Source organism: Glandiceps talaboti, chromosome 18, assembly GCF_964340395.1.
Source record: "Glandiceps talaboti chromosome 18, keGlaTala1.1, whole genome shotgun sequence".
NCBI classification, from domain to species: Eukaryota; Metazoa; Hemichordata; class Enteropneusta; family Spengelidae; genus Glandiceps; species Glandiceps talaboti.
In genome coordinates this window covers 11,612,023-11,625,000 of record NC_135566.1, presented here as the reverse complement: position 1 = coordinate 11,625,000, position 12,978 = coordinate 11,612,023, and the positions used below count along the sequence as shown (strand labels likewise).

Here is a 12,978-nt window from a genome sequence, read left to right as displayed (position 1 = left end):
ATAGACAGTGGAGGGGGTCCCTCCACTGTCTATGATGTATGTATGTATGTATTTCTAGAAAATAAATGATAGTGAAAGAACTTACCTAACTCACAGCGGGGTCCCTGAAAAAATGGTGTACAACGACACTCGTATGATGTCAATCTGTTTATGCATGAACCTCCGTTTTCGCAGGGCTGATTCTCACACGGATTAACATCTAAATTATATAGTAGAACATGCATGATGAGTTTCAAAAAAAATGACTATTATACTATGCAGTCACACCACTAATTCAAGGAACAACGTACGAGTTGTTCTTATTTCGGTATTGAGATAACAACATGCCGTTTGGATATAACAGAGTCTATGTACCATCAAAATGGAAAAAAAATATTTTTAGTTTCACCAGGTAAATGTAGTTAATCTATACGTAATTCCCAAGTATATCGCATCGTGGTACACCATCAGCGCTTTGTGAATCATACCAAAGATAAAGTGCCTGGATTTTTCACCCTTTGTCGCCATTTTGTTGCTATCGTTGTTGTTGTTGTTGTTGTTGTTGTTGTTGTTGTTGTTGTTGTTGTTTTCTTTTGTTTATAGTTGTAGACAACGTTTCAACACTAATTGAAAGTCATGCTTACTGCTATCACACAGGTTACCAGTGAAACCAGTCGGGCAGAGGCAGGCAAATTCCGCATTTCCATTATTAAGACATGTACCACCGTTCTGGCATGGTGCACTATTGCAGGGATATATCACGTTTTCGCATCGGATACCAGCATAGCCAGTGTAACAGTCGCAATCAAAATCTTCTTCAACAACACGACAGTTGCCATGGATACAAGGGGACGTGCTACAAGGATTTGGTATCGCTACAACGGAAATGCGAAAAATTACTAAATAATTACTCACTATATTTTATGATTGTTAAGTAGACACTATATGTTACATTATAAACTGCATAATGGTAGTCTAATAGCAATCACATCTTGTACCTAGATATCGATAAATACACTGGTTTAAATAAAAAATAGCACGAACGACTTGTTGGTGTTTTGCCAATTGTGAATGACAATACAAGAGGCAATACTTCATTCGGCATGTAATCTCAATAATATACTGTAATAATCGTCTGTTATTTGCATAAGCAAATCAGATACTAACCTTAAAGGGGCACAAGCCGAGTTTACACGTATTTGGGTGTAGTTTTTGCTGTATATTTAAAAGGTACTCACAGTATTCTACTTACTGAAACGTGTTTAAGAACCAATTGTAATTGACTGAACTCAAACCGGGTATTGAGAAATGTCATGTACGATCCGATGATGTAATTTAGCAAACGTATAAAAAAATATTCAGGAAATCTCTACTGCAATCAATTCTGACAATGTCAGAAGACGTTATTGAAGACATGTATCGACCCTACTATGTATACTGGAGTGTGGTGTTGTTTTATTTTAAGTATTTTCACTTGAGTAAAAAAAACTTAGTAGCTCAGCTTGTGCCGCTTGAATTGTTTGATTTACAGAAACTCTGTTATTAAAACAAAAGAAAGTGAAGTAAAACCACAACAACAGCGAACGGGATAAGGTTACACTAGTAGAATACTTAAAGAGGGACTTACTATTTTCACATCGTTTTCCAGTGTAACCTGAGAGGCATTCACAAACAAAGCCAGAGTGCTGTGCCGTAGAAAGACATTCAGCACGATTCATGCACGGGTTGCTGGCACATGGGTTATCAGCTGTTGAAATAACAATAAAGGAAACTTAAGGTAGAATGTAACATCTTTCCATGTTAACTTTGACATCATATTAGGGTTGAAGTGACCAACATTTTATATGTGAAATACGAAGAGAACCGAGTCAATGTGAACATAGTACATTGTACTTGTATTATGACATCTATCATGTAAACTATAGCATATGCATTATTAAACCTAGGCAAAGCGAATACCATCATTAGAGAAATGTTACACTGCATATCACCGATGTCCCTCCACCTTAACCACCGCGCTAGTTAATGATTGTCACCTACAATGTTCACATCTGTCCCCTCTGTAAGGATCGGCACACATACAAGTATAGTGGATATGGTCGGCGGAGGCAAAGCACTCTCCATTATTGAAACAAGGGGTACTGTCACATGGGTTTTGTGATTCCACTCCTGTAAAATCAAGACCATTATTTACAACAACAAAAGTTATCAAAAACAGCAGAGCTCCGAATCCTTCAGTTTGATTACGATCAGACACATAGTTGTAACGTGTAAGCACAGTCGTATGGAGTAAGGTAAAGTCAACATTTTGAAATAACCAGACGATCTTACTATTATAACCTACCTACGAATCTGTCACAGAGTTCTCCGCCATAGGTGGGCGGACATGAACAAGAATATGACCCGCCGCTAAATCTACACGTCCCTCCATTCAAACACGGGTTTGGTGAACATACATTAATGACTGTAAATAAAAAACAATCACATCTTACTTACTTAACTATATACATAGGCTAGGATGGGTGGATGGCTCATGAAATCGTCTGAGCATAAATGTGTGTGTTTGCATTGTATGTGTATACACACATCTATCTGCAACTGTGACTAATACACATGTTTGTTTGTTTGTTTGTTTGTTTGTTTGTTTGTTTGTCTGTTTGTCTGTCTGTCTGTTTGTTTGTCTGTCTGTCTGTCTGTCTGTCTAAATCTGCCTACTTGTCTGTCTGTCTGTCTGTCTGTCTGTCTGTCTGTCTGTCTCCGTCTGTCTCTAGACCTGTCCATCTCTATGTCTATGTCTGTCTGTCTGTCTGTCTTTCTGTCTGTCTGTCTCTGTCTATCTGTCAATCTCTCTCTCTCTCTCTCTCTCTCTCTCTCTCTCTCTCTCTCTCTCTCTCTCTCTCTCTCTTTCTCTTTCACACACACTTACCTGTTTCGCAGTTTACCCCTGTGTATGTAGAGGAACAAGAACAACGGTAGGTTGACCCAAGATTACTACATACACCGTTGTTCTGGCAAGGGTCCGGACTACATGGATTGACTGTAAATTAAAAAAATGACAGCAATAAGTACTTGTAACGGTGCTGAATGTTCAATTATTAAATAATTTGATAGTATTTTTGACATCTATGTCCTTCGTAACCTGAAGGTATTGGCTACAGAACTCAGTGACATGTTATACAGCAAAACAGTTCGTATTGTAGCACACAAGCCAGGTTGAACGCGTTCAGGAAAAAAAATGAAGTCTATACTTGAGTCCACATCTGGTGCTGTGATGCTCGAAATATGAGTCAAAACATTCGAAATTGCCATAATTTTGTCAGCTTAAAGGTGATATAATAATGGTAAAAATCCCCCAATAGTGTTGTTACATTCTCCCGGATGTACTCGTGACATAAGGATAGCGCTAGTACTTATCTATCGAGTGTAGCAGCAAGAGTCATATAAGTCACTTCCTGAATGAAGAACATTATGGGTGGGGGTGAAGGTAATAACTAATGTTTCATGCTTTGAAAACATAATATGGGCTTTCAGCTTTTACATATCAATTACAAAATTCCAGATCATAGTTTCTTTTGGTGTTAATGTTGACATCATAGTATAGTTGAAGTGATCAACACTCGGACATTCAAACACCAACACAACTAGCATGTTACACTGGGCTGTTGTGTTACACTGGTAACTGTTGTCATGCCTCCTAGCTCTCAAAACCAACTACCTTGTCTTGAGGACCTTGACACTGATTCAGTAAGCCACACCACCAAAAGTTGTTAGCAATTACATTTACATAATTAAATGTAAATTGTCACATGCATACTTCATATGCTTCATCAGTTAATGCCTGTCTTGATGTGTTCATTTACATAATGACTTCATTTGAATAACGTTGTTATGGTTGTAATTGGATTATCGGGCGTACATTTTCAAATTGTAATTACCAACTTGTTCACGTTCTAATTAACACAAGTGTTGGGTTCCAGCACACATAAAGTAAGACAACAGCTACCGATAATAACACAACAGCGCAGTAAACACAACTGAAAAATAGAACAATACACACTGAACACGGTATTCTAAAATCTAAAGTGTAAACAATAACACACATTCTAAGTCTAGGCAAACCAAATACCATCACTGAAAATGTTACACTGCATATCACTGACGTCCCTCCACCTTAAACACCGCACTAGTTAATGTTTATCACCTACAATTTTCACATCTGTCCCCACTGAAACCATTGGTACACAAGCAAGTATAGTGGATATGGTCGGCGGAGGCAAAGCACTCTCCATTATTGAAACAAGGGCTACTGTCACATGGGTTTTGTGATTCCACTCCTGTAAAATCAAGACCATCATTTACAACAACAAAAGTTATCAAAAACAGCAGAGCTTCGAATCCTTCAGTTTGATTACGATCAGACACATAGTTGTAATGTGCAAGCACAATCGTATTCGAAATCTTACTGTTATTATAACCTACCTGTGTATGTTTCACAGTTTGCTCCGCCATAGGTGGGCGGACATGAACAAGAATGACCCCCGCCGCTAAATCTACACGTCCCTCCATTTCTACACGGGCTTGGTGTACATACATTAATGACTGTAAAAAAACAAGCACACCTTACTTAACTAAATCATACATAGTCATGAAAAGTGATCATTTAGACGAGTAATGAACTCGTCTTTGAGTTGAATTAAAGTCAGACGATCGAGTTGAGTTTATAAGACTTTTAGTTTGGTAATTTACACAAAAATGAATTTATGCACTAAAAAATGCGTTTGTCTGTCTGTCTGTCTGTCTGTCTGTCTGTCTGTCTGTCTGTCTGTCTGTCTGTCTGTCTGTCTGTCTGTCTGTCTGTCTGTCTGGCGGTCTGTCTGTCTGTCTGTCTGTCTGTCGGTCTGTCTGTCGGTGTCTGTCTGTCCTCTCTACTCTTACTAACTATCTCTTACTGACCTGTTTCGCAGTTTACCCCTGTATATGTTGAGGTACAAGTGCAAAGATAGTTTGACCCTTGATTACTACACGCACCACTGTTCTGACATGGATTTGGACTACACAGGTTGGCTGTGAAGGAAATCATACTAATTTCGAGTTAATCATAATTGTAACTGCATATTTTGTCACTGAGATAAATAGTTCTTTTATTGTTCATCTGTATAGAGTTAACAGTAAGTATGAATATCTGGTGAATGAAGTATGGTACCTAAGTATATCAAACTTTGACGACTGGTGTTTTTTGTGTAATAAAGTCTTAATGAGACACAGTCTGTACCTTCATGATGTATGTGTTATTTCAACAACTAAAACATGTTAAATCAAATCTTGCAACTGTCAAGCTTGCATCAGAAATTCCCATTGTGTCACACTTTTTGGAGTACCAATTGATTCATAAAGCAATGCTAGCATTGGAAAAACGCTATCTAGGTTTGTTAATCTCTTTGTGGCGCGAATGAGAGTTTCTTCCTAGAAGAACTACACTGACTTCAGTTGATAACGGGACATCAGTTATATAGATAACGCCACTTGTATCATGCACAAAACTTACACAGCTGACACACCGACCCTGTGAATTGGCTTTGACAGGAACAGTAGTACGAAGAGCCAGCAAGTACACAATTGCCGCCATTTTGGCATGGGTTTGGATTACAAGGAGTCGTGGCTAAGAAAAAAACACATATAGTCATGCAGAGTTATTTTCCTTGAATATGACGGAAGCTGTCTAGATGCCTGTGACAGCCATAGCAAAATGACACGCTGGGTCTAGTACACATGCTTGTAACATCTCTGATACAATGACAGGGTGGATTTAGTACACATGCCTGTCACAGCCCTTGTATAACATCATGATGAACTCAGTATACATGCCTGTAACAGCCCTGGCACAATGATAACAGTGTAGGTTTAGTGTATAACATGTTATAACAAATTATGTCCTGTTACACTTACCACTCGTTTGACAAACTGCACCACTAAAACCAGAAGCACAGGTACAATAATAAGTCTGACCAGATACTGTACACGAACCACTATTTAGACATGGATTAGGACTACATCGACTTGTGGCTGAAAGAAGAATAGCGCATCATATATTGTATTCAAGTGTTGCGTTATACTTACAAGTAAGATATTGGGATGATCACTTCGTTTATAATATAATCTACAATTTGACAACACAAAATTCACTAACTTCATGTGTTACCTCTTCAATCATTATCAATATTTAAAGGGGTTACAGCTGAGTTTACTCGTGGGGGTGGGGGGGGGGTATTTTTGGGGATATAATGTAAAAGTGGTATTCTAATAGCTGCTAAATGCTTGACCATTACTTGCTGTTGGTAGGACGCAAACCTGGTATTCAGGCTAGACATAGCAAATATCGGTATAACACTACTACGATTAGCTACATTGTATATGGATTTGGTACACACATATCTGTAACAGCCCTGATACAACGACAGGATATATTTAGTACCACAACACATCTATCTGTAACAGCCAAGATAGTACAAAGACAAGATGGATTTAGTACACATGCCTGTAACAGCCCTGGTACTACATACCTATTGCACTCTCACATCGTGTACCAGTGTAATAAAGTGGACATTTACATGTGTAGACATTTCCGTTATCATTTACCAAACATGTACCGCCATTCAAACAAGGATTAGGACTGCACGTACTGACCACTATCGGAAATAAAAGTTAAGTTAACAAAATACTTAACTCGACAAAAATATTCGTGTTCATAACTATATCAACATCCATAAACTCATCGACACCAATTATCTTCTTTATTTACAATTTCATGTGTATCTCCTGATTCATAGCCATAGTCTTATTTTATTTATTTATTTATTTATTTATTTATTTATTTATTTATTTATTTATTTATTTATTTATTTATTTATTTATTTATTTATCTATTTATCTATCTATCTATCTATCTATCTATCTATCTATCTATCTATCTATCTATCTATCTATCTATCTATCTATCTATCTATCTATCTATCTATCTATATCTATCTATCTATCTATCTATCTATCTATCTATCTATCTATTTATTTATTTATTTATTTATTTATCCCATCCCTTTTGGGTCAGAGGCTTACTAAGTATATTAGGAGCAGCACTGGCAGTAAATTAAATACATACATCATCACTAAAAATATGAAGAAAATATGACTTAAAATCAGATATAAAAACAAGACCAAGACAAATGTATTCATATTCATGCATATTAGATATTCATATTCGCATTCATATTACGAAATCTTCATATTCGTATTCATCTGCATATTATATATTCATATTAGCATTCATATTACGAAATCTTCATATTCGTATTCATCTGCATATTATATATTCATATTCGTTTTCATATTACAAAATATTCATGTTCAAATCATATCATTCATATTTATTGTAATCACGATTTGGCATATTTTTAGCAGTTTCAATTGAAAATAAGAATACTTGTCTGACTGGTTTATTATAAATGAATTTGATAAAATGTGTGGAAACGTTTTACAATAACCGATACGACTTCTTACCTACGCCAGTTTGACAGGTGTTGCCTGTCCACGATGATGTACAATGGCAAATGAACCCAGTTGACGTGAGGGCGCAAACTCCTCCATTGTTACAAGGATTCGGAGTACAATGATCTGATGATAGACAAACAAATTTGATTGAAATTTGTCGTGGAGGCGCGTTGATTCGTTCTATTTGCCGTATTTTAAGGTTTTTCTTTTTACTCTGAATGTTCTTGGCTTCCTCGTTTGCCGCCATGAGAAACTTCCACATTGAACGTCGGGCACAGTAAACCAGAAATACATCTCTGGAACGAGATTCAAGTTGGACCTCCCCATACTGAGTTAATAATTAGTGAGTAATGTTTCATATCCTAATTGTATGCAACAGATAGACATCCTCATGAATCTTTTCTCGTGACTTCTACAGCCCGTTCCAAGTTACTGTTCACTGGATCTGTTTTATACAACCCGGCAGAAACCAATAGAAACTGCACATGCTACACATTAAGGTAGCAAAATTGAATGAATACAGTTTCTTGCTACATTTTCTCTACAGTTTCTTGCTACATTTTCTCTAAATGAAATTAACTAAAGTGCAACTGTACAAACATCAAATACAGAGTCAAAACATTGGCGCCCGCGTGTCTGCTTCTAGTTGCAATACGTTTAAATGGTTTATTTCATATAGACAAAATGTAGCGAGAAATTGCGATATTGTTATCTTAGTGTAGGATAGACAGTTTCTTAGTGGTTTCTGTGAGGTTGTCTCAAACAGAGCCGGTCAATGGTAACTTAAAAAGGGCAGTATAATCTATTACATTGTATTAACTCCAGACACTGTATTACACATACAAATATACTTTAATAGTAAATCAGTACAAAGACGGTTTGAATATCATTAAATTGCACATCAGTATGCTTTCTCAAAACTTATTTGAATGTGATCAAATAGTCAAATTGCATCACACTCCATATGTCCATATGAGAATGTTAGACCTTACCTGCAGGTTTGCCACAAATGATACCAGACCACCCGGGAGTACACGTACAGGTATATCCCTGAGTAGATGTTATACAATAACCACCATTGAGACACGGATTAGGACTACAGTGATTCACACCTAGGGTAACAAATAGACAGAGAGGGACATATCTTACTGGTCAATTTGGCGATCAAAATACAGCACTGTGCTATAGTTAGTCAATTGCGAATATTTAATATCAAAAGGAATTGACAATGCTAAATCAGAAGATAGAGGTGATAATGGTGGTGGTGGTGGTGGTGGTGGTGGTGGTGGTGGTGATGATGATGATGATGATGATGATGATGATGATGATGATGATGATGATGATGATGATGATGATGATGATGATGATGATGATGATGATGATGATGATGATGATGATGATGGTGGTGGTGGTGGTGGTGATGGTGATGACGACAATGATGATAATGATAGTGGTGGTGATAGTGGTGGTGATGATGATGGTGGTGGTGGTGGTGGTGGTGGTGGTGGTGGTGGTGATGATGATGATGAAGGCGGCGGCGGCAAAGTAGCCATCCTTTTACATTCTTCCCAGTACATTTTTAAGGGTTAAACCATTACATGTAGATGGCCTTACGGCCTCTACAAAAACCTTTGTTAATTGTGTCAAATTGTACGGAAAACTAATCACTAGAATGTAGACATAGTAGTACAACATGTGACCATTGTTACTAACAATACTCCATGTCAACCATTATTATATATTATTTAAAGGAGCATGAAAGCATTGCATCAATACCACGTTTAATATTGAAAGTAGACTGTGTACTGAAAAGTGAATTACAACATTACTTTGACATCATCGTTTTGAATTGATTCAATTAGAAAAGAGTGAAAGTAACATAACACGTGTTTTGAATATCAATCATGTCGACTCATGTCGTCATCTTGTTTGGTAAGATTACAACTGTAATATAACCCCATTTCAGTACCATCAATCGTTCCATAATGACTCATATTTGTCAATTTGACATCGACAGATAATGTTGGTAATATCTCGATTTGTATTCACTGCAAATTTGTATTCACATCCAGACAAATAGAGCGATTCTAAATTCGTCATCATATAGCTGACGCTGGGTGTTTTACATAGGTCATAAGTATCATAGTGTTGGTGTGACAGCCACACCCAACATTACAGAATTGGTATTTTGTGTATATATGTACGAATCAGGTCACCATGAAAGCTAAGTCAACATTTTCATAAATGGGTGTGACGAAGATCATGTTCAAATGTAACACATTCAACAACAGAAAAATACAAAACGTTCACTTATTAAAACCGTAATTGAGTAGGTCTTTCACACGTTTTTTTTTGTATATGATAAAACAATACATTTATCATCATTTCATAACGAATATTACAATTTAACTAAAAACTTATTTTGAAAGACTTGCATTTCATCCAGTTTAACATATTACTTCACAATACCTGTCTATATTTTAGTATTATAAAATCAACCGCTCATGATGTAAATATGTGAATTCATCATCGATTTGACCTCATATGACCCTATGTCGATTTCCACCTGCACTTTAATTACACATTTAGGTCAAGATACGTTGAATAGAGCAAATTGGCGACTGTTATTTCACTGTTTCAACTTGTATTTATGGACTATAATATTGATTCTTATGTAGTTTGCATTATAATCATCATACACTTATTTCATAGCTTTATCGCCATGCCAAAATCATTCGACTGGTGGATTTCCCTCTATCATTTTTTTTCAGGTTGACACAAAAGATTTTCATGTGATATATAAATGATCAATATACCGATGCATAATATTTTCCATTTTAAAGAATATCAATGATATGTACAATTTTATAACTTGCATTGTGTCTTTCTGCGGCTAACTTTACATTTAAATAAGTGTGTGCCTATTTTTGCCTGAACGCTGGGCAAGAACATATTACCAAGATAGGCAGCAAGCCATCACAATTGACGTGACACTATGAAACTGTTTATCGTTATTATATACCGTCTTAGTGAACCTTGTCTCTTCAGATAATGACAGATATTGTGAATGCTTGTCACTTGAAAAAGTGAAAGTGTGACGTGGTATTCACTTAACCGTGAATAGGGTAAACAAATTATTATACAACCAAGTATTTAACACACCCTCTGGTGCAATGACGTCTCTTAACAAATAACACTGGTGTTTGAAGCTTTTAGCTTTAATGAATTTTGACACGCATGAATGCATAGATTAGTTGAAAAGTGGCGTTCACCTTTCTAAGGTGATGTTGAAACGTGCATATTCCACAGTCTCAGATACAATCAAAATGGCGACTAAATTAATGGCAATGGATGGAAGTACTCACAGAGACTTTATATTTACACAGTTATGATGCTTGTTTCAACCGGAAAGGAAATTACGGAAACGTATGTTTTGGAGCTAAAATTACAATAAACACTATCATCATTACATAAATACTATACGTTACAATTTGGTTGATATTGTTTCGCAGTTTCACTACGTCAAGGATGTCTCGAATTTAAACCGTACAGTTTATAATTGAAATGAGACAAACAAATCAGTTTGAATACCAACAATATTGGGTAATTTAGCCACATAACGCTTCAAGCTATAGTTGTACTGGAAACCCTTATAAAATTGATGTCACGTTTTGGCGGACATTGCCTCGCCATCGTTCAAGTATTTAATAACAAACACTGAGTCACATCATCACGATAAATATATCACCTACCTTGCGATTTCACCTTCCACAGCAACGCAAAAATGACGAAAAGCGTCGTTAATAAGTAATTCCACGAGTTCGTCATCCTGAAACATTTACATGATATAACGTAGGGACACACACACATACACACGTTCCGAGTCACAATAATGGCCGTGCTAATATAAGAGGGTTTTGTTGCTTGCTTAGATATACACTATGGTTATCAACCAGCTGCCGGGGCTCAACTCATTAATATTCAGAATGAAGTGATGTACACACATATACACGCCACGGTTCAGTATTGAAAGCTACAGTGATGATGACGATTTGAGGTATTTGTTACGGATACTATAGTCCTTGTGTTATGATATTGGTAAGACACATGGCATTGAACTTAGAAGTATCAAGTTGAAATCGATGTAAAAAAAAAAAATAAACAAAAATAAATATAAAATACCGAACTTGGAGTATTTTATTTGCTGTAGAAATTGCTCTTGTTTTTATATAAATTTTAATTTTTACACACAGATTAAAATAATGTTTGATTCTCTACCCAGTAAAGCGCTGATGGAAGAAAACAATACTTCTGTATTGGCCCCAATGGTATATAAATGGATCAATTCGGGTCATTCAACTTTATTTCAACACAAAACATTACACGCAACGCAATTCAATATAATCTGTTCCCATGTATGCTGCATACAACATATGGCATCTACGGTTTTGCTTTATCATGGACATTGTAAACGCATTCTCTCTCTCTCTCTCTCTCTCTCTCTCTCTCTCTCTCTCTCTCTCTCTCTCTCTCTCTCTCTCTCTCTCTCTCTCTCTCTCTCTCTCTCTCTCTCTCTCTCTCTCTCTCTCTCTCTGCGTGATCTCAATTTTGATTGACATTCTATTAATTTGTAAAATTTGTAAAAGGAGTGTTTGTGGAAAAAAAACAAGTAACTAACAGTTGCTCATCAATCATCTCATTCAACATAAAATAAAAGAAAAGAAAACATAAAACGCAAACGGTACTTCTCCCACGTCGGTACTCAAATCCATAACAGACACACGCGTCTGTTATTTGCATGCATCAATCCAACAACAAGTGGTAAATACATGCTATTCATACATACAATTGTAGGCCATTTTTAATAGAATGTACCAGCATCATTCAAACGGCCATCTACATGTTGTGTCGTATAATTTTTACAAAAAGGCAAATCACGATGATAAATTTCCATGGGAAAAATGGCAATTGACCGACATATGGAGAAAATCCGTTGCCATAACGATACCAAATTTAATAATTCGAAAAGCTCGTTTCAATAAATCAGTATAGTCACAAATATTTTTAATAGACGTTTTTTAGCAATGAATATTGTATGCTCACAGTGGGGCTTTCTTTCATTAGTATGTAGAAGCATACAAACACAGTAATAGTATTAGTTCATTTTTGTACTTTTTGTATATGTCGTTCAATATTGTTTGACATTTTTGGCCTTGTCCAAACACTCAACAAGACTAAGGGTACCAAGGAGGACAATGTCGCTACTGGGACGTCACGTTAACACATAGAATAATCCACTTTACACCGGCTGACATATTTGATAGATTTTAATAAAAATAACTAACTGGGAAGGACACACGACTTCAGTTTCCCTATCTCTGTACATATATGGATCAGTTAATTGGCGATGACCATGGACGATATTTTAATGAGTCCGTGTCCTTGTAAACCCTT

General features: G+C 36.3%; 1 protein-coding gene across 9 annotated transcripts in view; it reads right to left on the bottom strand.

Annotated features, from left to right (window-relative positions):
- The window catches only part of LOC144449169 (uncharacterized), a 29,245-nt gene extending 17,832 nt beyond the window's left edge, over positions 1 to 11,413 (bottom strand). For 7 of the 9 annotated variants that reach the window (XM_078139659.1, XM_078139665.1, XM_078139663.1 and 4 more), the window contains exons 1-15: positions 11,277 to 11,413; positions 8,517 to 8,636; positions 7,534 to 7,647; positions 6,540 to 6,665; positions 5,926 to 6,042; positions 5,525 to 5,638; positions 4,933 to 5,043; positions 4,459 to 4,578; positions 4,185 to 4,313; positions 2,906 to 3,016; positions 2,324 to 2,443; positions 2,020 to 2,148; positions 1,607 to 1,726; positions 624 to 854; positions 86 to 199 (exon numbers count right to left, since the gene is read on the bottom strand). In XM_078139659.1, coding sequence (XP_077995785.1) covers positions 86 to 199; positions 624 to 854; positions 1,607 to 1,726; positions 2,020 to 2,148; positions 2,324 to 2,443; positions 2,906 to 3,016; positions 4,185 to 4,313; positions 4,459 to 4,578; positions 4,933 to 5,043; positions 5,525 to 5,638; positions 5,926 to 6,042; positions 6,540 to 6,665; positions 7,534 to 7,647; positions 8,517 to 8,636; positions 11,277 to 11,394 — 1,894 coding nt within the window. In that variant the 5' untranslated portion in view covers positions 11,395 to 11,413. The remainder of the gene's footprint in view (positions 1 to 85; positions 200 to 623; positions 855 to 1,606; positions 1,727 to 2,019; positions 2,149 to 2,323; positions 2,444 to 2,905; positions 3,017 to 4,184; positions 4,314 to 4,458; positions 4,579 to 4,932; positions 5,044 to 5,524; positions 5,639 to 5,925; positions 6,043 to 6,539; positions 6,666 to 7,533; positions 7,648 to 8,516; positions 8,637 to 11,276) is intronic. The other 2 variants (XM_078139666.1, XM_078139667.1) reach the window with 2 other exon arrangements.
- Between the last annotated feature and the right edge of the window lie 1,565 nt (positions 11,414 to 12,978).